This window comes from Pelodiscus sinensis, chromosome 6 (genome assembly GCF_049634645.1).
Source record: "Pelodiscus sinensis isolate JC-2024 chromosome 6, ASM4963464v1, whole genome shotgun sequence".
Taxonomy (NCBI): domain Eukaryota; kingdom Metazoa; phylum Chordata; order Testudines; family Trionychidae; genus Pelodiscus; species Pelodiscus sinensis.
Genome location: NC_134716.1, coordinates 118,017,147 through 118,042,792, shown reverse-complemented (window position 1 = coordinate 118,042,792; position 25,646 = coordinate 118,017,147). Strand labels below are relative to the sequence as shown.

The following is a 25,646-nucleotide window of genomic DNA, read 5'->3' as shown; positions in this document are numbered from 1 at the left end:
CCTCTCCTGCATTAGTGAAATAGCAAGAACAACATGTAAACCAAGTATTCAGAATGGTATTACCAGCATACACAATGGAAGGTATCTGTAAAGAAACGCATACATAGGCACCAGAATGAGGGGTTGTAGATGCACCCCATGCCCTTTGGGGGCATATGTTGTGTGTGTTGCAAACACATCTACCACCACGTTTTGATAGAAAGGGTTTAGATACACCTAGCACCATGATGGCAGAAGGGAGTTTTTCCTAAACTAGGCAACCTTATTTGGAGGCAGGGGATATACCATTGCAAAACATTCTGTCTGGGGGGAGGGGTACAGATACACCTGTCCGGGGGGAGGAAGGGGTACAGACATGCTCTCAGAGGGAGAGGAGTACAGAGACACCTGTCTGAGGGCAGGGGTTCAAACACACCTATTGTAGGGAGGGATTCAGACACACCTGTCTGGGTGAAGGGGTGCAGACACAGCTGTCAGGGGGGAGGGTGCAGACACACCTTTCCACGGGGAGAGGGGGTGCAGATACACATGTCGGGAGGGAAAGGGGTGCAGACAACTGCCCTGGGAGGAGAGGGGTGCAGACACACCTGTCCACGGGGAGGGGGGGTGCAGACACGCCTGCCCGGGGAGGAGAAGAGTGCAGACACGCCTGCCCAGGGGGAGGATGCAGACACACCTGTCCAGGGGGAGGAGAGGGGTGCAGACACACTTGTCGGGGGGAGGGGGGTGCAGACACACCTGTCCGGGGGGGGAGGGTGCAGACACACCTGTCCGGGGGGAGGGGGGTGCAGACACGCCTGCCCGGGGAGGAGAGGGGTGCAGACACACCTGTCCAGGGAGAGAGGGGTGCAGACACACCTGTCCAGGGGGAGGAGAGGGGTGCAGACACACTTGTCGGGGGGAGGGGGTGCAGACACACCTGTCCGGGGGGAGGGGGTGCAGACACACCTGTCCAGGGGGAGAGGGGTGCAGACACACTTGTCGGGGGGAGGGGGTGCAGACACACCTGTCCGGGGGGAGGGGGTGCAGACACACCTGTCCAGGGGGAGAGGGGTGCAGACACACCTGTCCGGGGGGAGGAGGGTGCAGACACACCTGTCCAGGGGGAGGGGGGTGCAGACACACCTGTCCAGGGGAGGGGGTGCAGACACACCTGTCCGGGGGGAGGAGGGTGCAGACACACCTGTCCGGGGGGGGAGGGTGCAGACACACCTGTCCAGGGGAGGGGGTGCAGACACACCTGTCCGGGGGGAGGAGGGTGCAGACACACCTGTCCGGGGGGGGAGGGTGCAGACACACCTGTCCAGGGGGAGGGGGGTGCAGACACACCTGTCCGAGGGCGGCAGCGGCGCGCGGGAGCTAGCCCCAGGCCGGATTGCTCGCTGAGCTGCGGCTGCTGGAGAAGTTGCTAAGGACGCTGCTGGGCGGGGCCGGAGCGGGCCGCAGAAGGCAGAGGACCGGGCCGGGGCGGTCTCTGCTTCGGGGGCGCTCCCGGCACAAGCCTCCCCCCTCTTCAGTGCAAGAATAAGGCGAGTTTGCCGGCAGCTTGCTCCAGTGGCTCCAGCTGCACAGCTTCCCCGCGCGGGGCTGTTGCACTAGGGGGGCAGCTGCGATGCAATCTCTCCTTTCTTTTATATGCATTAGCATCATGCCCAGAAGCCTTGGACACGGTCCCACGGAAACAGCCAGGAGAGTTGAACTGCGGGTTCTGTGGGGCTGGGGAGCATCTTTGAGCATCTTTTTGTTCTAGGTGTGTAAAGTGCCCTGCACAAAAGCAACTCTGATTATTTGAGGAGGCCTCTAAACTCAACTAAAATGCAAATACTTAGTTATGCCCACACTCCAGATCCCAAATTTGCTGCTGAGCCAGACGTGGTCTTCCAGATATTGACAGCAAAAAGAGGAAATTCAAAATACACTTTTTCTGGTTTCTTTATACATCTTTAAAAAACAACACAGGCCTCAAATCCTTCCCATCCCCTCTGTAGATCACTTTCCTATATTTTGTGTTATGAATGAAGTTATTGTGACACATCAAAGAAATTGTGGGAATTATTATTATTAAGATATTACAACACTAATTTCACAATAAATTCCTTTATTGAAGCCAAACGCCAAATGGTATTTACATAACTGCTCTAAATGTGCCTAAATAGGCACCATCATAAGCAATTTGCTGTACCAAAACAGTAACAAAACATTGAAACTCTGGACTGCTTACCTCCATATTGCTCAGCAGGTATTAGCCATAAATCCTTTGTGATAAGAGTTTTTGCCTCAGCTGCCCAGAATGCCCTATTACACTTTCAATTGGAAATCTACAGGAAAACCTCAGAAAGGGTTTAAATTCACCAAGATTATAGTTTGCTTCATTGAAGATAAAATGGGTGGTGATGGTATCAGGAACCTTTAAAATGCTTAAAACAGTAATTAAATCTCTAGATACAAATTTAAGAATACTTTAAATTAGAAAATATAGTAATGGCAACTATAGGGTTCTGTAAGGTGGTGGGAAATCCCATCGGAATGAATGGGAGCCCATAGAAACAATAGGGATGATGCAATTAAGGCAAATTATTGCATCCCTTCCTGTGGAGAATGACTCAGCAAAATCCCATACAGATACATTGTAGCCCATAGAAACAAATAGACCATCCAGACAGGAAACAACCAGGGTTCATCTAAAGATCAGCTGAAAAACCTCAGAGGAATACATTGAACCCATAAAGATACATGACACAGGATAGGAGCTTTCTATACATTTGACTAATGAACTTGTGCTAATTAGCAATCAACACATGCTAATTCCTGTGAGTTAATTAGTTGAGCTTGAGTGACACATGTCAGTGGACATACCATCAATTAGCATATACAAATTCCTGAAAGCTGATTGGCTGATTTACAATAATAAATTAATAGCTAATGAGCAGTAATTGTATCTAAAGGCGACAACCAGAAGGCTACATCTGGTACAGGATGGGGGTCCGAAGAAGAATGGAATGCTTCTAGACACCTGGAAGAAAGAAGATGTATAAGGCGCTGTGAGGCAACCACACCCAGAGAATCTTTTGGGTAAGAAAGCTAACTATTGCCTTCCAGCAGCAGAGTAGCTAGCTACCTATTGTCACCAGCATCACCATCGGTCTCAAAGCAGCTACTACAGCAGTAGCAGCATCACAAGCAATGACTTTTAGTAAATCACTAATACCGTCATTCCCTGGCAGCGACAGCACCTTGCCTGCGCTCACTAGCCTCCGTCCCTGGCAGCGACAGCATCTCGCCCGCACTCGGTAGCCTCTTTCTCTGGCAGCTATCACACCAGTGGCATGAGTCCTCTCAGCATACTGAGGTTGCCTGTGTCAATGGCTATTTCTGCCACTCTACCAGTAGGAAGCCACCGTAGGCTTCTATATCTGCTACCTGGGGAGGAACTTCCCCTCCGTGAAAGCCACTACCACTGCAGCTACACTACCACCACAGCCACCACGTGTGACAATCTCTACCTGCTAACACAGCAGAAGGAGCTTTGTAAGACGGCTGAAAGGGATTTTTAAGAAGGCTTCTCTGTTTATTTTCTTCTATTTTAACATCCTAGAGCATGTAGGTTTCAAGTATAAATAAAACTGGATGTCTGTGGTCTGCGATCGCTCCCTACACATTCAATAATTGCCAGGCCAATGCTCAGGAGCGATGTATGGGGGAGGCATGAAGGGGCACGTGCCCACCTCCAATGCTAAAAACGACGTTGAGACAGCTCACCATTAGTTGCAGTCTTAATCCAGTGAAGATTTACAGCCACCTTTCCCCCATGGACTTTTCTCCCTGTCTTTTCCACTCCCCCTTGCTGACCAACATTTCTCTCATTGCTCATGGGTTCACACAGGCCCTAACATTTGAGATAACTCTGGTACGATGGTAGGTAGTACTGTCAGCTCTTTTTTAAAACAGATTCTCCTTGTCTTATGTCAGACCATCAGCAGCCACCCGTATCAGTCAAAAGGCTTCCTTTTTAGAAATTTCCCCTTAGTTCCTTAGTTACTCTTTGAACTAGACATCCTCCCTACTTCTTTCCTTCTGGCCTGACAACTCATTATATTCTAGGCCTTTCTTTTCGTTGGTAGTTAGAGCTTTTCTTTACAACTTTCCCCACAACAACCCTCTCTTGTATTCTTTAATCTCTACGGGAAAGAATTAATGGACACATCAGATATCTGAAAAGGGAATACACAAAAACCTGTTGGAGATCATTTTAATCTTCCTGGACACTCATCGATGGATCTCCAAGTTGCCATTTTGTTTCAATCCAATTTCACAAGCCAAATACACAGGGAAGGATTGGAACTCAACTTCATTCACAAGTTTAATTCTTATGCAAATGGTCTGTACAGTGATATAGGATGGCTGGTACACTATCTTCCACCTTTTAAAGATTTGACCAAACAAACAATGGAGGTGCTAATGGTTCTTAACAGCGTCTTGTAACTATTTGAACTCTCTACTCACTGTCTCTCTTTTTCTTTTTCCTCTCTCCTTTTTCCTTCTCCCTCCTCCCCTTCCCTTATTTATTCTTGGATCTGGCCTTTAATACTCCAGCCATCTAAAGAAGTGGGTTTTGCCCACGAAAGCTCATAATACCATTTACATGTTTTGTTAGTCTTTAAGATGCTACTAGACTATTTGTTGTTTTTTACATTTTTCGTGTTACAGACTAACTCAGCTACCCTTCTGAAGCTTGTATGCTTTAGTTCAGCCCCATCACTAAACCATGGATACCACAGTGATGGGAACTCTAGGAACATGAAAATAATTATATCTTATCTCCCCTGTTCTGCTCATTTCCCATGGCAAGCTTCTCCTTCCCCTCCGTGATGCAAAGCATATTTCCATAGGATCATCTGCATATAAATAAATGGGAATGCCCTTATTTCATGTTCTGTTGTGGTCTGTTCTAGATCAATTCTTCACTTCTTCTGCCCCGATTGTGTAGCTGAATGCCTTCCAGTAGTGCATTAAAAAATGTGATTAACATTTGTTGTGTTGCTGGTTCTCTTCCTCAGCTTCCCCCAGGGGAGAATGTGTGTACAGCAAAGTGTTTTGGGCAGAGATTTGGTTGTGAGGTTTGTTTGCTTTTTAACATACATGCAGTTATGATTTTATGTGTGAGAAGGCAGGTCAAAGAAGCACGCTTTGCGCTTGGAGTGAAAATCAGAGAAGTATGAGATGGCCCTTCGCTCCTGAGGAAGTTTGTTAGGCTGTGTAGGACCAACCTCCCAAGAAAGCTCTGTGGTTGCACAGACAAGCTTTATCGTGATGTCTGAAAGCTCAATTGTGCCTGAGGAGTATAAGGGTGCATCTAGACTGGCAAGATTTTGCTGCGCAAAAACTTGCCAGCTGTCTACACTGGCCGCTTGAATTTGCGCAAGAGCACTGACTTTGTAATGTACAAAATTAGTGCTTCTTGTGCAAATACTTTCACACTCCCACTCAGGGATAAGCCCTCTTGCACAAGAATACTTGCGCAAGAGGGCCAGTGTAGACAGACACCTTAATTTTTTGCGCAAGAAAGCCCGATGGCTAAAGCCTTTTTGCGCAAAAGCATCCTTGCCAATCTAGACGCTCTTTTGCGGAAATACTTTTAATGGAAAAACGTTTCCGTTAAAAGTATTTCAGCAAAATCATGTCAGTCTAGATGCAGCCTAAGGGTACGTCTACACTACAGCGCTAGTTCGAACTAACTTAGTTCGAATTAGTTAATTCGAACTAAGCTAATTCGAACTAATGCGTCTAGTTCAAATTAGCGTTTTGCTAATTCGAACTAGCAAGTCTACATTGAGTGGACTCTGAACAGGGCTTAAGGATGGCTGGAAGCAGTGCCGGCAGGGCATAAGAGGAGGACTTAGAGCATGGAGATGCTGTCTCAGGCTAGCCGCTTAAAGGGTCCCGACCCCCACCCCGGACACACAGTTCTAAGGGGTGCCCCGCTTGCCAAGAAGTTCTGGCTTGGAGTGCCCGGAGTACCCACACTGGGCACATCACACCACTCGGCCATCAGCCCGGCTGCACTTGCCGCAGGCTTCCATCTGGGGAGATGTTCAGCTTAGAAAAGAGGAGACGGAGGGGGGACAGGTTAGAGGTCTCTAAAAGCAGGGGTTGGGTGGAGAGGGTGCATTCAGAAAAGTTCTTCATGAGTTCCCATAAAGAAGGAGTAGAGGACACCAAAGGAAAGGAATGGGTAGCAGGCTTCAAACTAGTAAGAGAAAGTTGTTCTTCACAAAGCAAATAGTTAACCTGTGGAACTCCTTGCTGCAGGAGGCTGTGAAGGCTACAACTAGAACAGAGTTTAAAGGGAAGTAACATCAAGTCATGGAGGTTGGGTCCATGGAGTAGTCTTAGCCAGGGGGTAGGAGTGGTGTCCCTGCCCAAAGTTTGTGGAAGGCTGGAGAGGGATGGCACGAGACAAATGGCTTGGTCACTGTCTTTGGTCCATCCCCTCCAGGGTCCCTAGGGTTGGCCGCTGTCGGCAGACAGGCTCCTGGGCTAGATGGACCTTTGGTCTGACCCAGTACGGCCATTGTAAGCTCAGGGCTCAGGGTCGGGGGTCTCAGTGGACCCCCTTGATTTTCATGCTCACCTGCTCCTGGGTGGCCAGGCTGGCAGCTCTCCTGCCCTAGCTGGCCACTTTCCTGTGCCTAGTGCGGAGATCGTGGACGAGGTCCACGATGTCCGCACTAGCCCAGGAAGGTGCCCGCCTCTTGCGGTCCAGGGCAAGCTCCCGGGAGCCGCCAGCCTGGTCCCGGGAAGAGGGGGTGGGCTGGGGGACATCGGGTGGGTGGCTCTGTGCCGTGCCAGGTGCAGGGTCTGCCGGCTGGGTGCTGGCAGGCTTGCACCTGGCATGGGCACCGTAGCCAGCCCGTGCCCCTTTAAGGGGTCCGGGGCCGGGAGGGGGGCAATAGAGTTTCCCTGGTGTTGGCCGGAGTGGCCACCAGGGAAATCTGGGGAGGGCTAGCCTCCCACTAGTTCGAATTAAGGGGCTACACACCCCTTAATTCGAACTAGCTAGTTCGAACTAGGCTTAATCCTCGTAAAATGAGGTTTACCTAGTTCGAACTAAGCGCTCCGCTAGTTCGATTCAAATTCGAACTAGCGGAGCGCTAGTGTAGCGCCTATTAAAGTTAGTTCGAACTAACGTCCGTTAGTTCGAACTAACTTTGTAGTGTAGACATACCCTAAGTGTTTACTGCAGTCTTCCCTCCAGCGCTCTGCCTACCTAAAAGATCACCTGGGGCATGTCTACACTGCCACCCTAGTTCGAACTAGGGTGGCTAATGTAGGCATTCGAACTTGCAAATGAAGCACGGGATTTAAATATCCCGGTCTTCATTTGTATGTTCCTGGGTGCCACCATTTTTAAATGCCCCGTAGTTCGAACTGCCTGCCCGCGGCTATATGCGGCACGGACTAGGTAGTTCGAATTAAAGCTCCTAATTTGAACTACCGTTATTCCTCCTGCGAGGAGGTTTAATGGTAGTTCGAATTAGGAGCTTTAATTCGAACTACCTAGTCCGTGCCGCTTATAGCCGTGGGCATGCAGTTCGAACTACGGGGCAGTTAAAAATGGCGGCACCCAGGAACTTGCAAATGAAGACCGGGATATTTAAATCCCAGGCTTCATTTGCAAGTTCGAATGCCTACATTAGCCACCCTAGTTCGAACTAGGGTGGCAGTGTAGACATGCCCCAGGTGATCTTTTAGGTAGGCAGGGCCTACGCACTTTGTTTTAAAATAAAAACAAAGATCTTAGCATGGACGAGATATTCTAAGGGAAGCTCATGCAGAGAGAGGAGGGCAGGTCTGATTGTGCCCATGGTAACCCATGTCGCTAAGGAAACATACTGCGGTGTTTTGTGATAATTGGAGTTTCTTAAGGGCTGCAGGTGCATGTCCAGGTGCATGTCCAGGGAGAGGGGGAGCTGACAAAGATGTGTAAAACCGAGGCCAGGTCATCACCCACCAGTATGCGACAGTCTCCCGTATCTAATGAAAGAGGGAAGAGTGTCATTGCCACGGCTCTCTTGCACAAACTGGGAAGGGAATAGGTTGAATTCAGAGGTCTTAGTCCAAGACTCCTTAAAAGTGCTTGGTACAGCTTGATGAGTGACTGTCTTGAACTCTGGGGAAGTTGGGGGAATTCCGGGTTGGTGGGTATATCCAGATCAGATCCATGCTGTTTGAGAAGCTTTCCAGATCTATTCCATGAAGTAGGGTGACAGCTCTTCCCAGCAATTGGCACTAGGGCTGTGAGCCCTCAGGACTGATGGAGCAGTCTGTTCCTAGAGCAAAGGTGGGCATACTGGCAGCATGGTGACATAATGGCAATAATAATAATACTAGTCAAGGCTAAGGCCAGGAAGAGGGGGAGGGTGTCCGGCCTCAGACATCCATTCCCTTGAAATAAATTGTCTGTCTTGTCGGGACATCCGCACTGTCCTTATCAGCACTGGGAGCAAGGGGGAATTGCTAATGAGTAGCGGGCGAGAGTTAGCACTGTAAAATGCCCTCTAATCATTTAGAAATTATTAGAAATGTGGAAAAGGAGCAGGAGCTGCAGAAGCAGGGGCTGAGGCCCTAGAAGGCAGCATAACCTTTTGGGAGTTCTGTTCCTGGTGGGCATTTCTATGCTGGGAGACGAGCTACAGCAGGGGTGGGGAACCTAATGCTCGGGGGCCAGATATAGCCCCCAGCTTGCCTAGATACAGATCCTGAGGCTCTGGGCTCTGCCCCAGCATTGGGGAGCCCACAAAGGCATTCCAGCCCCCCATCACGGGGCTGCAGCATGCATAATCTACTAGGCTAGGCCCCAGTAGGCTCTGGCGTGTGAGAGGAATGTGGGGAGTGTGTTTCTCCTTCTCAGCTGGAGGTCCTATCAGTGAGGGTTCGGTTGTTGTTATTTTTCCCCCTTCTCACTTGTGTGCAGCCCCCGACTGATTTTTCTGGGGGTCAGCGGCTCCGGGCCCAAAAATGGTTCCCCAGCCCTGAGCTACAGCCTCACGCTCACATTTAGGAAACCTCTCACTGACAATTTTTTCTAAAGTGAACGGTTTCCAGTTCCCCACCGCTGCAGTGTCCCCACCGGCAGGAGATGGGAGGGAATGGCTGGAGGAGCTGGAACCTGGTGCCCAAGGGACTGGGGCTCTCAAGCTGCTTCCAGTGGAGCTGGTGGTGGGCAAAACCAGCTGATCCATGCTGGTGGAAGGAGAGGGAGGAGTCTGATCTGAATCCATCCGTTGAGACAATAAGTTCGTTGCCCATTGAAGGAGACGAAGGATGGCATGCACTGCTACGGAGGGTAACACTGCGTTCCTGCAATGTGAAGGAAATGAGCCATTTCTCGATTGTCGGCTTAGCTGAATATTCTGCAACACACTAGACTGCAATTATATCAGACAGAGTAAGTTTGTCTGCTCGTTCTTTCCCTTGCCACGTTTCCTCTTCTTGATTGACTAATCACCAACCATAATGACAAGCAGCTGGAGGAAGGAAGCACACCCATCAGTTTTAATGTCAGCAAGAATGAGCACTAATTCCTCCAGTCGTATTCATCTCGAAGCTACATCTCCAAAGCAATTTCAGTCTCCTTCATAGCGGAACAGTTAACTCTAAGAGGGCAGCATTTCTCTCACCAGTCCCTAGTTTCAGCTGCTTGTACACTGGAGCAATAGAAAATAGGAATGTAATAGGATAATCATTTACAGGATTAACTGTTAAGCCTGGGCTTGTCAGTTGCCATGAACAGTTACATGAAGGCTTCCACCCCTCACTTCTGGGGAGCCCACAGCATCAGACAGCAGCCACCTCCTTGGGAGTAGGGGAGGAGCTGGGAGCCGGTATGCATCAGGAGCGGGATTAAAAGCCAACTCCTGGTGCACACCGGGTCCTGGGGAGCTGTCTGCCACCTTGCACTGCTGCAGGTGGTAGCTGGCTCCCCAGGAACAAGGTGGGATCCAGGAGCCAGTACCCGCTGGGAGCCGGCTTAAAAGCTAGCTCCCAGCACACACCAGCTCCTGGGGAGCTGGCTGCCACCCTGGGCTGCAGGTACATGTAACTGCTGTCATTTTCAGTGGTTACACAATTACCCGCTCTTTAACATCCCTAATAGAAACCCCCAGGCATGGAAAATTTCTGACTTCCAGGAAAATTAAGGGCTTCCTATATGGTTTTCTGTATTCTCACAAACCCATGAAAACTGGTGTTTTAATTCTTTTGGTTCTGAAAAGATCATGGAAACCAGCGGTGGAGAACCTAAGGCCTGGGGGCTGGATGCAAACCCCAGCCTGCCTGAATCCAGCCCCCAAGGCTTGGGGCTCTCCCCTGCCCCCTCATCTGCACTGGGGAGCCCAGGGTGGTGCTCCAGTCCCCCCACTGTCCACCCACAGGGCTGGAGAACACACAATCTACTAGTCTAGGCTCTGGTGTGCAAGGTGGGGGGGGAGGGATGTAGGGAGTATCTTTCTGCTTCCTAGTTGTGGGTTGCCTCAGTGAGGGTTTTGTTTTGGAGGTTTGTTTTTTTTTTTTTTTTTTGCTTCTCACTTGTGTGCAGCCCCCGACTGATTTTTTTTTTCCTGTGGGTCAGCAGCCCCCAACCAAGAAAGGTTCCCCACCCCTGATGTAAACAGATGCACCACAGCTTGTAAATCTGCAGCCAGCCAGAATGAATCAGTAGCATCTAAAGATGTGTAAGATCCCTCTGTTCATTGCTTTAGGGTAATCTCTTTTTGGCCTGATTAGAATAGTTTTAAATAAAGCAAACATTGTTAACCATTTCACTGCTAATCACTGTATCATAAAATGCCCAACTAACATGCTTACCCACTTGGGCTACGTCCACACAGCTTCCTTCTTCTGCAAAAACCTATGCAAATGAAGCACAGATTAGCATATTGCCACGCTTCATTTGCATAATTAATTTTGACCGTTTTTGTGCAAAAAGATGCCATCTACACAACACCTTTTTGTGCAAAAAACCCCTCTTGCACAAGAGCCATTCTTCCTCATTTTTTAGGAAGAACGGCTCCTGTGCAAGAGGGGTTTTTGGTGCAAAACCGGCTAATTAATTATGCAAATGAAGTGTGACAATATGCTAATCCACGCTTCATTTGCATAGGCTTTTGCAGAAGAAGGAAGCTGTGTAGACATAGCCTAAATGTGCATTACACAGCTCTCCCCACTCAACTGGAACAATTTTGCTTGGTCCCCCATGCGAAGTAGCATTTAGAATGAACTTGTGGGCTGCAACATTGCTTCCTTAATGTCACTTAACCCCTGTGATGGGATTTTTAGACTTTTCAGTACAGATAACAGAAATCACACCTGCAGGAGTTATTAGGCTTAACATAAACAAACTGAACAAGATGGTGCCTAGAAACAGCAGTGATGGGAGTACTATTAGAGCAGAGATAGAAAGAGCTAGAAAGATACAGAAGCTGACAATTTCCAGGTGAGAGCTTTTAGTGTCCCTGTGCTGGAAGTTCTCAGGTTAATAATTCCCACCTTCAAGGATCAGAATGAGGTCAAGACTTTGATATAGTTTCAATGTATAAGGGCATCACTATAGCATCTGTATGTGAAGTTTGCAACACAATGTCAGATTCCTCTCTGCAAAGTTATCCTCAGTAACAGCATCTGTAGAATATCCTGAGGAAAGTTTCTCTTACAACCAAGTAACAACCAAGAATGAATTGCATCTAGGAAATTGTCTAGAATAAGAAAGTGAAGAGTCCGGTCCTTTTGCAGACAGAAATGATGTTACTCAATTTGGTGTAAGGAACCTGGATACATGGGGACAAATTCATTAGAAATACATAGATCGGAGTGAATTGCAGATCAAAGCATTTTAAGATTTCAGTTTAATACTGCAGGATTTACCATTCAGGTACAATCATTGGATTCTCAGATGGTGTAAATTGAACTAGCTGAATTGACTTCACTTTCTATTTACAAGCTGGTTTATACCAGCTGAGGTCTGGCCCTCTGTTTTTCAGAGACAATGAACTGTAAAAGACACAAATTAGTACGGAAGCACAAAAAGAAGTGGCACAAAGTTTGCTTTTCCAATGAAATTGTTAGACTGTTTATTTCATAGTTAAATTATCTTTCAAACACAGTGACACAGATGAAAAAAATACCCTGATTACTCTTTTAGTTATGGCTTACATCAATTGATAGGCTTCTATCACAACCATAATATAGCTAACAAGAACAATAAGCAAAAATTACAAGGTGGAAGATTTCAGTAAACCGTGTGTCAATGAACATGAGATCATTAACAAATCGGCATGAAACTAAGGAGACTCTGAATTCCCCCCCCCCCACCTAAAATTGCCAAAAAACCAAAATATTTATTTTAGTAATAGCCCAAGTTCCATCAGTACGAACACAGACATTTGCTCCAGTGACTTGGAGCACCTCCATCAGATGAAAATGGAGGATGTAAAACCATAATTTTTCCCTCTCTTTTTCAACTTTGTGAAGGCCTCTTTTGAATACAGTACAATTTACATTTGTTGAACAAATGGTGAGAGACCTTGTGATTTACAATAAGGGGGACACAGGAAAGAAGCAAAAAATAAATCACTATCTTCTGTTTAGGTATAGAAGTAAGCAGCTTTCTTCATCACTAAATAAACAGACCATCACATGTACATAAGTGTGTACCACATCTTATAACACAAGGTGGTGTAATAGACAAGAGTGAGTTTAGTCCTGCTTGCTTCTAACCATTAATGTTGGCATCACCCATGGTGCACACAAATTGTATGGACTAGTGAACACACTTCAGTTCCTTGTCCATTTTAGTGCAGTTCAACAGGATCCAAGTACCAAGATAAAGCCAACATATTACCTTCTTTCCTTGCACAAATTAGTAATACTAATTTGTAATTATCCTGCATGCTGACTCCTATTTCAATGACCGGTGTTATTAAGAATAATGCACATCAGCTCACCTAAAGATCAAACATCAAGAACATTTATGGCTTTCTAAAGGGAAACTCAGACATATCAAAGCATGATCATTTATGTACAAGCTTCCAACCCTGTGTGCTTTCAACCAGTTTTGTTCTTCCTCTAGTCTCTCAGTAAGACACTTCCCTGCATTCTTTATGTACCTCAGACACTCAGTGTGAGGTTCGCAAGGCATGCAGTATCTGGCCCCTAAATGTGAACATTAGTGGACGTTTGGATTTCTTCCAGGGTTACTGAAAAGCACTTTCCTAAGAACAGTTACTGTTGCTTTTGAACATGCAAATGACACACTAATACCACATGGCTTCATCTACATTAAAAGGACCACAGTGTGATAGGTTTTGCCTGAAAGTTTAAATAACAAGGTGTGGGCCCTATCTCCCCTTTGAGCCAATGGCAAAACTCACAATGACCTCAAAAGGAGCAGGTTTGGGTCCTCATCCTGACTAGTTAATATCACCAAGAAATGCCACAAAGCTACTTAAAGAAAACATAGACCTATCCCTTTTCTCAAGATGTGTAGTTAGTGCACATACACAGTTGTGTATGGAAGTCTCATTAATAACTGATGCTCCTGTGATTTTTTTTGTATGGCAATTTACGTTGCTTCAGTCAAATGCTTTGCATAGATTATTTAAAATGTAACACTTCTCAGATATAACTATGAAGGTGCAGATATTGGGGGAGCAGGGCAGGGAGGGAAACAACTTTTTTGCATCCAGTTAGGATTTTATTCCTGTTTATGCATGTACACAATTAAAAACACAATATTGCTACTGCACACTATCTGTAATTTATAAAAAACCTCATTTTCTATTAAAACAACTCTCTGACAAACAAAGGGCTGATCCTGCCATTCACACTCACAGCCCAACCCTCTGAACCTTTGGGGTCCAAAGCACACTGAAGTCAATTAGTATCTTGCTAATAATTCATTGGGCTCTGGATTGGGCCCTAAACACACTGAACATCTGCTTAGAAATGGAGCTTAATTCACAAATCAGAAGATACCTCCGTTGACTCCAAAATTCCATGAAAAATACTGCAATATGCCCCTTCACCCCAGTAAAGGATGTGGGATTTTGTAACAGTGGGATTTTTGCTCACTAGATAAAAGAGTTCTCTGTACACTGAGATGGAAACCAGATAGAAAAGGGACTTCTTCAGGGTTAATAATAGAGGTGGGCAAATAACAGGTTGTTTGGTTCACTACCAATTCTGAAAAATATCAGAAAAAAATATTAGTTTTATATTAAAATCTAAATATTTTGGCTTGGATCATTTTTTAATGTTTTGGATTCAAAATATGAAATTAAAGGAAATTTGAAAAAAAATGTTGTTTTAAACCAAAACATCAGAATGTTTTGTTTTGAAAATGTCAGAATGAAACATTTTTATTTTTTTTCCCAGATTGTTTTTAGGTTTGTTTTCTGACTAAAACAGTTTGGTGACATTGTCACAAATTCACAAACGGCTTCAGTGTCACTGAATTTGCATTTTTGTGGAAAATTTTCAGTCAAAAAATTACATCCAGATCCAACTACAAGCTATTCAGAAGAGCAGCTCCCTTCTTTTTAAAGACAGGGTTCTGATGGCAAATAGCAAGGCCTCATAAGAGTCCCAGAAGGAAGAAAGCCTCCTGCTACTTGTCCTAGCACCTCTCATTCATGACCTTCTCCTACTTATGCAAAGAAATGATTCTAGCAGAGACAGCTGCATCACTCACTACCGTATAAAATCTAACACTGGCAATATTACGTGGTCAGCGATATTATCGACCAGCCTATTCACTCTCTTGTCAATGTTCTGATTGATTTAATGAACCATCCGATCAGTGTAAATTATTCACGAAACACTGAGTTTGTGGCCCTTTCTTACTTCATCTACTCATGCCAGGCAGTGGTGAAAATAACTTACAAGTTCTATCCTATTGCATCCAGGTCCCTGCCAGTTCTTTACATAGCTCTCCATCAGCTTTTGCTGCAACTCAGCCAGCTCTTGCCGGAGCTGCGCTCCTGGGCGCACCTACTTACTTTCACTTGTGACCCCAGGTGAATTACTCCTTTCTTCCACCAAGACTTACTGGGGGGAATCTATGTGAGACTGTGGGGGAATGACTTCTGCCTCCCACCCCTAAATTGAGCAGCAACTATGCAGCAATTACTTACAGCTTCCAAGATGTAATTCCACAGTAATGCAGCCTCTGTGCATACTGGTGGCTACTGCCTGTCACACTCTTCCCTTTTGTGAAACAAGACAGAACTATGTAGCACTTTAAAACTGTCCATGAAAAATACTGCAATATGCCCCTTTATCTGTCTTTTGTTTCAGCTAGGCCAGACTAACATGGCTGCATCTCTATCCCTATTCCCTATGTGGGTTTTCTAGCCAATGAGCTGGCCTGATCAGATGCTCCCATGGCAACCCTTCAAGGAGCACTGCTCTATGACAGGCCAGAAGGGGAGAGCACATCTACCCAGCCTGTGGTAGTGAGCCTCCCATGCTAAGAATAACAATATAGACACAGCAGCTCAAGGGCTTCATAACCAGAGCTCCAGTCTGAAGCACCCTTCCAAGCACTGTCAACACAGCCATTTTTAGAGTGCAAGCATGAGCCCACTAACCCAAACCTGCAGAACCGGCTGGCAGGCGTGCTGCCATGAAGTGCATGAACATAGTGTCTCCCTGTGCGGTCTGGGACCTGACTTTCCTCTACCCCAGTTGTGCTGTAATACATAATACTAATACCCCTCAGCCTGCCTGGACCAACAGCAAGGGCTGAACGTGAGCTCTGTAGAGCTATAAGCAAGAGGCTGTATTACTTATGCTAAATGATTAACTCGTCTAGCTGGAAGCTCTAGCTGATTCATGAACCTCTTCATGGGCGGCAGGTGAACCCTTATTTTGGGGAGGCAAGCCCGCCAGCCCTGCTCCGTCTGCCCCCACAAGCCAGAGCCCCAAAGCCTTCTGCCATAAAAGGAAAAACCTCAGGGTTCCTCCAGACCAGAGGATCCCCAACTGGCCTGCCCCAGCCACATAAGGCCATGCCACTGCCCCCTCCCCTAGCACCATACCGAGCTGCTCCCCTGGCCTGTGAACACCAGGCCAGCCCCAGTGTCTGACTGAGCCAGCAACCTCCCTGAGCACTGGAATATCCCTAGTGCCATCAGCAGGGCCAGGCCAAGCCGTCAGGTGAGCTGTGAGGACCTTCTGGGATAGAGGAAGCAGTGGGGTTCCTGAGGAAGAGGGGGGCACCACAGCCCAGTTGTCTGGCAGAGGGGTCGGCAGCAGTGTCTTGCGTTCCCTGGCTTATTATTCCCACTGCCCATGAACCTCTTCATGGAACAGCCATTAAACATGGAGCAATCCCATCCCCTCTTCTTGCCCTACACCATGTACATTGCTATCCAGTGTGAGCCTGTGTTCTCCAGGTACTATCATCACTTCGCATCATGTTTTGAGGTTCATCTACTACAGCTTTTCTCTGAGTGTCCTGTGGATAATATCAGTATCCAGGGACAAACTCCTAATATTATCTCCCCCCCTCCCATTCCTGTCTCCATTTTTCACATTAACCTTCAAAAGTGATGCTGTAGAGCTGGACAAGTCCCTGCTTTGGTGCCAAAGACCTGCTGCCTTTCCTGTCTGACATTTCAGAAATGGACCAGGTGCTTCATCAACTCCTCCTCTGGCTGGCACCACAGTGTGCAGCACACCATCCCTTCTTTCCTTAAAAGAGCATTGATGACCATTGGTTAGCACCCAGATAAACCTCCTTTTTAAAAAGCCTTTTAAAAAAGAATGCATTAGCGCTGGATATTGAGTGCCTGGATGAAGGAGAAGGGAAGCAAAATACCATCCAATCTGATCAACTTCCTGGTTTCATGAAGATATTTTCCTAAGCTTACCAGAACTTGAACAGGGTAAGAAATTAGGGTATTAGAAAAGGGTGGTGGGGCTCTCCATAAAGTTCTTCTTTTCCTACCTTTGATTAAGCTGCATCTACAGCATCAGGCAGGGTGACTATGCCATAAACTGTGTAACATTTCCACTGTGCCTCTGAGAAGTGTTGTTTCCCTCCATTATATTTCATTGCATCCTGGGAAAGAGTGGAACAGCATTGCATGGTTTCACCCCACCCAACCTGACAGCTGCTCTATGCAGCTAGACCCTTTCAGCTGCACAGAGCCCACTGAAGTCATGGTGGGAATGCAGGCATCTGACTTTATGGTGCCTAATGGAGAATCATGGCCCAAGATGAGAATTGGGCTAAAGTTTCTACTTGGGACATTTTAAAATCTGCATTCATTTTTCAAGAGTCAACCTTTGGAGCAACACTCTGCAAAACATAAGGCCAGGTAAACAAACTCCAGGAAATAGCATACATGTTATTTCATAGGCTAATTAGCTACAATAGGAGGGGGGGTAGATTTACACAGTTTATGTATGACTGTAGATATCTAATTCTACAGAACTATGTACAGTTTAAGAAAAAGCTTCATACATGTATTTGGGGCCTATTTCTGTAGTCCCTACACAAACAAAATTCCCATTTACTTTGATGGGAATTTTGTCTGGATAAACATTGCAAGACCTTTGGTGCTGATGTGTAAATATCTTGCATATATATTTTAAATGGCTTAAAAAGAGTAATTATAGAATCATAATCCATTTCTAAATACAGTAAAACTGCATCTATTACAGTGTAACCCAGGTTGAGGTATGATAATTAGTTATATAAAGCAAACGGAAGGAAAGGCCTGTTACCCTGTAGTTATGTTTTCCATTATTCCCTTTCCTGTCTTAAAAATTGACAAACTTTCTTATAACAAAAAGGCAGATTTATGTAACCCACACACCTGTTGGGTGTGGTGCACTGTGCCATCCAGTGGCACCAAGACTAATTACAAAGAGAATAAGGATTCTGCTCTACAGCCTTAGTTAATAACCAGCTGGCTTTTAGATCATTCAGTAGAGGCTCATGCACTAAGCTCCGAAGGTCCCAGATTCAATTCTACCTGTCGGTGTTACATTTGCACCATTTTCTCCCCACTTATAGATGCTTTTCCAAATCTTTCCTTGTTATAAGTATCTGTCATGATATACCAGACCCTTCTCAGTCACTGTTGCTCACATGAACCTTTAAAGCAAAGAAATATCCTCAGCAAATAAAGTAGCCTTAGCAAAAGGTTCAACAAAGAAATATTGAGCCAAATGCTGATGTCATTATTCAATCCATATGCAGGCAGAATTAGCCAAAGCTGAGTTAGGGATTCAGGATCATTCTTATTACAAAGCTTAACCCATAACAAAAGGGAATGTTGCCTAGAGATCTAGGCAAGGCACTGTGCACCAGTTCTAATCCTAGCTTTGACACTGACTCATTTTGTGATCATGCATCTAATTTACCTCTGCCTCAAGTTTCTCCAAGTGTAAAATGAGGATGTTAATACTTAGCAACCTCAGCAGGGCATGGTGAGGATAAGCTAGTTGGTGTTTGTGTAACACTTTAAGGATGATAATTGTTATGCACATTCTAATAATAATAATGACTTTTATTTAACACTTTTCCTCTTAGGCTCTCAAGGTGTTTTGTGAACTATAGATAACCACTATTATCCCTATTTCACAGATAGAGAAACCAAGGCCCAGACGTTAAAATGACTTCTGTAAGATCACTCAGCAAGTTAGCATCAGCAGTGGCAATAAAACTCAGGCCTCTTAATCCCACAAAAATGCCCTAGCCACTTGTCCACATTGCTCTGTAAATAATACTTTTTACCATCAAGGCCCTATTCATGCATACATTAGTTTAGGCAACACACCAAAGATGCAAACTTTTTGCATATTAAATAAAGGAAAACCATTCCATGTACTCAGGCATTCATCCACTCATCTATTCTGTGCTTAGTATTTTATGCTTGTTAAATACAAATTAATGCTTGCTCAAATGTAATATACCTTTTGTGCCTACAGCATGACAACAAAAATACAAGACTCTGAAGCACTGGCATATCTTCTGTGTCACTTGATATTTTCCCCTGTGATCTTTCCCATGAGCCTAGAAATGCTATAATCAAATTTAGGGATGGGTATTACATAGTCAACAGGCTACAGACTTTTAACTATCACAGTATTTCCTGATCTAAACAAAGGGAGGTATGGTGACCTCTTCAACAGCTGAAGCAAAATGCAGGACAATGTAGCACTTTAAAGACTAACAAGATGGTTTATTAGATGATGAGCTTTCGTGGGCCAGAGCCACTTCCTCAGATCACTTCCTTTTGATCTGAGGAAGTGGGTCTGGCCCACGAAAGCTCATCATCTAATAAACCATCTTGTTAGTCTTTAAAGTGCTACATTGTCCTGCATTTTGCTTCAGCTACCCCAGACTAACACGGCTACATTTCTATCACTCTTCAACAGCATTCTGGTCACTGCTGTTACACAGAGTTGTTAATGAAGACCACAGTACTTCTCTTCCTTTTAGATTTGTTTTATGTTTGGTTTATAATGGAAATAATTATGATAGACATAAGGACTGGGAGGACTCTGAAACGAAATTTCAAGAGAGTGAACTAATATCTTGCAAGAAATGCTTCTGGGATCTTTATATTGTAACACCCTAGACCCTGATTTGAACTCAAACCCTACCCAAAACTTTATATCTGATCCTACTGTAGTCCCGTAAATGTGCACTGCTCTTTGCATGCCAGTTAAGGCATGTTTCCTCACTGAAGGTTTCAAAACTAAATAAGACAAAGACATTGGACAATAATTCAGGTGAGGAAGATGAGAAAGTGTGTTGTTTGAAGAGGTGATGTTGGAGGAAGAGAGAGAGGACAACAAAAGTGTCTCAGGTCAGGTAAATGAGGCACGAAGGTGAGAGAACTATCAAGATATAGGAAGCCGTGTCAAAAGTTTGGGAAGTGCATGGGCAGAGGAGCGGGACAGGGAGAAAGACGAGATGTAAGATAAAGGTGGGGCAAGATTATAGCAGGCTGTCTAGTGGACTGAATTTCATGTAGCAAAAGACAGAGAACCAATGGAGGATCTTACAAAAAGACCAATATGACAGAACTGGGAGACAGAAAGAAGGCTGGAAAGAAGAGGTGAGAAGTTACAGTAAAATAGATGAAAGAGAACCAGCAAGTACATTAGTAATGGTGGGGTAAAGAAGGGGCAAATACTGTTGATAATCAAGAAGCTGAATTTAGACAATTTGGTGAGAGCTTGGCTATAGAGGGAATAAGAAGATCCCTCTACACTAAGATCGTTGCTTGGGAAGATAGGAAGGAGAGTGTAGTTGTCAATGGAGAGACAGAATTAGGGCTGCTACTATTAGAAACAATAGGAGTTTGTGTTTGCCTTCCAGTGGGCCTTTAGCCATGGATGAATGGAGGTAAGAAGGATTAGGTACTAAACTGATAAAAATATGATAATAGCCATGGAGAGAGAGGACTATGGATTAAAGCCAAACAGCAGGAGAAAGATCTCAGGGTTAGGAAAAGGAAGAAGGGAAGGAAATCGTGTTGAAATAGTGCAGAGAAGGAAGAGATCTTGTCAGATTTGATTTTGGAAAAGGATGGCTAAATAATCCTTGTCTGGATCCGACTTTCGCCTCCTTAGCCAATCTCTAATAGGGATGAAGAATCAGAATACCCTGAAGCCATTAAAAACTCTGGGATGTGTGGTATTAGCTCTCTACTATAAGCCATTAAAATAAGTACTGGAACTAAATCAATCTGTCCACCAGATTAAACAAATTTCATGAAGTCTGGACTAACTTGGCATCAAACTGACATCAACAGATCAAGAGTTCGATCTCAGCAGATCCAGTAACAATAAACATAAGGGTTCTTGCTCTACTATGTCTTTTAATCTCTCTTTAATCACACCTTTGTTTTTTCAATGGGTAAGTACTTTCTAGTCTGCCAAAATGGCATTTCCCATGTTGCTAGATGAGGTGTGGCTAGTTCAGAGCCCACCCTCCATGTTATTTAGAGACTTTCAAAACACTGAGCCAGATTTGATTATACATGTTTTCCAAATTACTGATACTATCTGAGAGGTGGCTAAACATAATTTCAGATTAAGGGCTTGTCTATACCTCAAATTTTTGCCACTTCAGTTATGCCAAGTTGAAGTAGAAAAAGTTCCTAGTGTGACATACCTGTAACGGTATGAAAGTGCTTATACTGGCATAGTTGATTTCTGTGTAAGAACTGAAATAAGCTACACTAGTATAAGGCATCTTTTACAAAACTGCAGCTACTCTAGGGCTTTTACCATCATAACTTTGGCCAGGTCTAAATTAAAGGGGAAAGTCAAATCAAGATACGCAACACCAGCTATGTTAATTATGTAGCTGGAGTCGACATACCTTGTGTTAAGTAGAGTCAGAAGTCCATAGCTGGTGACTGCAGAAGCAAACACAAACCATTAGCTTTTTTTTGCTAAAGGGAAAGTGAGTCAGGCTATGAGAAAGAAAACCTGTTTGGGGAAGGGAAGAAGTGTAAGACACAAGGAAAACCAAAGAAGAGATCTGACAAGACTGATGCAGTCATTTTACTGGGAATTGCAGTTTAATCACCTGTTCTATCGTACCTGGATTCTCACGGATGTTCTAACCTGACCATGAGATACTACATCGACCTACTTCGTGGATGTGATGTGCCATTACACAATAAAGATCATCGCTTATACCTCTTCCCTTACAACTGCAATAATGTTTAAAGAATATGTTTTAAATCCCTAATGCAAGAGAACAGCAGGTTCAATAAAATCAACAATGTCCAGTTGTTTATGATTCAAAACACCTATCTACTGCCCTGCAGTATATGTTAAAATTCACCTTACCCAGTGGGTTCAGTTTGGTGCTTTTCCTGAAAGTGAAATGATAGCTACACTAATGTGCTCTGTATATCTCTAAAATCTATTGAAAATGTGCTTCTTGGTTTGATTTCCAGGGCAGTGTATTTCCTATGATGGACAAATTTCACTTCACCCAGATCACGTAACCCTAACCCCGCTAGCAGGAAGGATGCTGGAATCCCAGCTTCTATGGGACACAATGCCTTGAGAAATTGATTCAAACAATTATTGCATAATTTCAGGATGTAATAAAACTCTTCTACACTAAACATAGACACTGAGTTCCTGTCACGCTTTTACATCAGAGGACAAATCATCACCATCAACAGCAACTGCAAGTCCCTGTATGAACCCGCAGGATCCCCTTGCTGTGCATGTGGAGGAAGTTGAAGATTTCGGAGGGCATTGCATGGAAGCCAGGGCGAGGTTTGACATTGTCATAGTAATGGTGAGTTATAAAAATCCCTGAGGGGTTCATGGGAAAAGCCCAAAAGCCAAAAAGGTGGACCTCTTCACAGAGCTCCAGAGCAGCAGTCACGAGAATCAATCCCGTGCTAATCCGCTTGGCACGCACCCCCTGACTGAGCCAGTAGCGTGAAACATTGATGAGATACTGAGGGTGGAAATAGTAGACAGCTTGCTGAGATTCAAAATCATCCAGCACGTATTTGACCCGGATAGAGACATCCGTGTTGCGGGTGTTGTAGAAAGCAGGCAGCAACACGGATGCATTTTCATAAACCTGCAGCACCTCGTAGAAAGGCTTCCTCCATTTCTCCAGCTTATGGAATCTAAAGAAAAAAGGATGCAAGTGAGGATCAGGTTGTAAGGTTCAATGTGACTTAAACAAACAGCTTTCAATAAAAATTCCTTGACACAATGAAACACCCCTAATCTTAATCAGCAGGGCTGCTTGAAACATTTCTTTTGAAATGATGTTTCAGTAACAAACAGAAAATGCATTTAGCTCTGTAGCAGGTAGGAAATTTGTCAGTAAAGTTTTGGTAAGAAAAAGGGGAGGGGAGAGAGAAAAAATAATGAAAATATAAATTTTTCCCAACCAGTAAATCCTTTGACTAGAGGACAAAAAATAAGTAAAAATGTCCACAAGAATATCATCACTTATTTTTTCCATGAAAACTTATGTGGAAAACTTTACATTTTGATTTTTTTTTATCATTGCATTCAATATGCATTAACATACATCAGTACCGGGGATTATACAAGCATTAATATCACCTCAGAGCAGAAATTTTAATTAAATATCTAAAATGTACAGTTAAAAGAAGCCTGTATCTGTTGGGGCCAAATCCCATTCACATAACTCTTACTGAATGGATTCCTTGAGTGAGGCAAGCAGGATGCACCCGTAAGACCCCAGTCCTGCAAGCATGTAAGCATGCGATCAACACTATGCATGTGAGTGGTCCCTTTGATTCAATGGCAACACACAAAGCCCTTCTTAACTTTAAAGACTTGCTGCTAATTTCAATGGGACGTAAGCATGTGCTTATATGCTTTGGCCAGAATGTTGCCTATTATATGATCGATCCTTTAGGTCTTGACTCACTGCAGACAGATTTTGTGTGACACTGATGTTTGTCCGGTTTGCAAAGACACAGAAGGAAATTCTAAAACGGGTTAAAAAAAATAAATGAATTGACCTTTCAGTAATAATGCTGGGATTGACTGTCACGACGTCTGTCTTTACACCAACATCTACTGTATATTTTTCAGATATAGGTGGTAAATTGCATCTAAAGGAAAGAAGCAAAAAGCACGTTCAAGAATGCCTTGCAGCTGTTCAGGATGAGAATATCGAACTGTGTTTAAACATTTGTTATAAACAGAAAAATTAGAAGTAGACTGTGAATTAAGCATTATGGTACACATAATCTGATGGAGTGTGGCATATTGGTCCTGCCTTAGGGTATATCTAGACTGCATCCTTCTGTCTGCAGGGGGATGCAGATTAGGCAGGTCAACATTGCAAATGAGGCAGGTATTTAAATATCCTGTGCCTAATTTGCATAAAATGGCCACCGCGTTTTGCTGACTCAGCACTTTGTCGGCAAAAAGCAGCAGTCTAGAGAGGGATCTGTCAAGAAAGAAAGCCTTTTCCTGTACACCTCTTTGCAGGAGGCATAAGGGATCTGTCAGAAAAGGCTTTCTTTCTCGACAGATCCCCCTCTAGACTGCTGCTTTTTGCTGACAATGTGCTGAGTCAGCAAAACGCGGTGGCCATTTTTATGCAAATTAGGCACCGGATATTTAAATCCCTGCCTCATTTGCAATATCGACCTACCTAATCTGCATCCCTCCGCCGACTGAGGGATGCAGTCTAGACATACCCTTAGTGTGGTGGGGAGATGCGGTCCTGTCCAGCCATATATTACTATGATTCTAAAATAAACTGATGCTTCAGCTGCATGCTGCAGGTCATAAATTGTTAATGTCAGTGTTTGTAAAAACAATATTCACGCCTCCTCGCTCATGTGTATGCAAAATCTGTGCACGCCCGGTAGCAACGTCCATTGCTTGTTAATAGCGTTTTCCTCTTCTCAATTCCTTGGCTTTGAATTCGATTATATTTATGGCCTGAAATATTTGGAGGAGCCTGCAAGAAAAACTAATCTCTAAGCCTGCAGGATTACTCAAGTATCAGCCTCTGTATTGTGGATACTTAAAACATTTTATCCCAAAGCTAAAATGTAAATTTAGGTAACACTGGAATTTACACACTTAATGCCTTCTGTTACCATAGCATAGGAGCAACTCCAAATCTTATTTGTATGTATGCTCACAGCACCTCCTGAGGCAAGGCAGTGCTGTTATCCCCATAGACAGATGGGAAATGGAGGTATTAAGGGTATGTCCACAGGCAATGTTAGCCCAGGCTCAAATTCAGGCTCAAAAAGAACTCCCCCATCCATCCACACACAAATCATGCTAATCCAGGGCTCAGACCAAGGGTACTAGGGCCTTGACCAGGGTTCAAGCCCTACTGCCTTGCAGTGTAGATGCAGCCCCTGGAAGTCCACCAAAAAGTATCCCACAATCTCACAGACCAACTTCCTTTGTCCTGGCTATCCAAGAATCCTCAATCTACTCTATAGAAGCCAGAAGTAGCCACCCTTAGTGCACATCAGCAGTTCAGTAAACCAGCATTAACCCATTCTCAACATTGTCTTCTCATCACCAAGCAGCTGCCATCACACCCTCAGAGAGCCTCCGATGCAATGGAGACAGACCCGACCAAGCCTTTGGCAAAGCCCAGTGCTTTGTAGTCATGGGAGCACAGACTGGTTTTGGGACCTCTCCGGTGCATGGCCAGCAGAACTGTGGACGTCAGTAAGAGGACCTGGAATAACCACACACAGCAGCAAGCAGCAAAGAGGCTGCAGCTTTCCAAATATGATCAGTGCAGGGTTAAGCAGCACAAGAGCGAGGTCTATAAAATCATGAGTAGTGTGGAGAGGGCTGATAAAGAAAAGTTATTTATTCGTTCCCATAATAGAAGAACTAGAGGACACCAAATGAAATTAATGGGGAGCAGGTTTAAAACTAATAAAAGGAAGTTCTTCTTCACACAGCGTGTTGTCAACCTGTGGAACTCCTTGCCAGAGGAGGCTGTGAGGGCTAGGACTATAATAGAGTTTAAAGAGAAGCTGGATAAATTCATGGAGGTTAGGTCCATAAAAGGCTATTAGCCAGGGGATAAAATGGTGTCCTTGGCCTCTGTTTGTCAGAGG

At 44.7% G+C, this 25,646-nt stretch overlaps 1 protein-coding gene across 8 annotated transcripts in view; it reads right to left on the bottom strand.

The window, feature by feature from the left end:
- Positions 1 to 19,353: 19,353 nt before the first annotated feature.
- The window catches only part of ST8SIA5 (ST8 alpha-N-acetyl-neuraminide alpha-2,8-sialyltransferase 5), a 97,375-nt gene continuing 91,082 nt past the window's right edge, over positions 19,354 to 25,646 (bottom strand). For 6 of the 8 annotated variants that reach the window (XM_075932724.1, XM_075932723.1, XM_075932720.1 and 3 more), the window contains 2 exons: positions 23,559 to 23,651; positions 19,354 to 22,685 (listed from right to left, as the gene is read on the bottom strand). In XM_075932724.1, the coding sequence (XP_075788839.1) occupies positions 22,217 to 22,685; positions 23,559 to 23,651 (562 nt within the window). In that variant the 3' untranslated portion in view covers positions 19,354 to 22,216. The remainder of the gene's footprint in view (positions 22,686 to 23,558; positions 23,652 to 25,646) is intronic. The other 2 variants (XM_075932725.1, XM_006136765.4) reach the window with 1 other exon arrangement.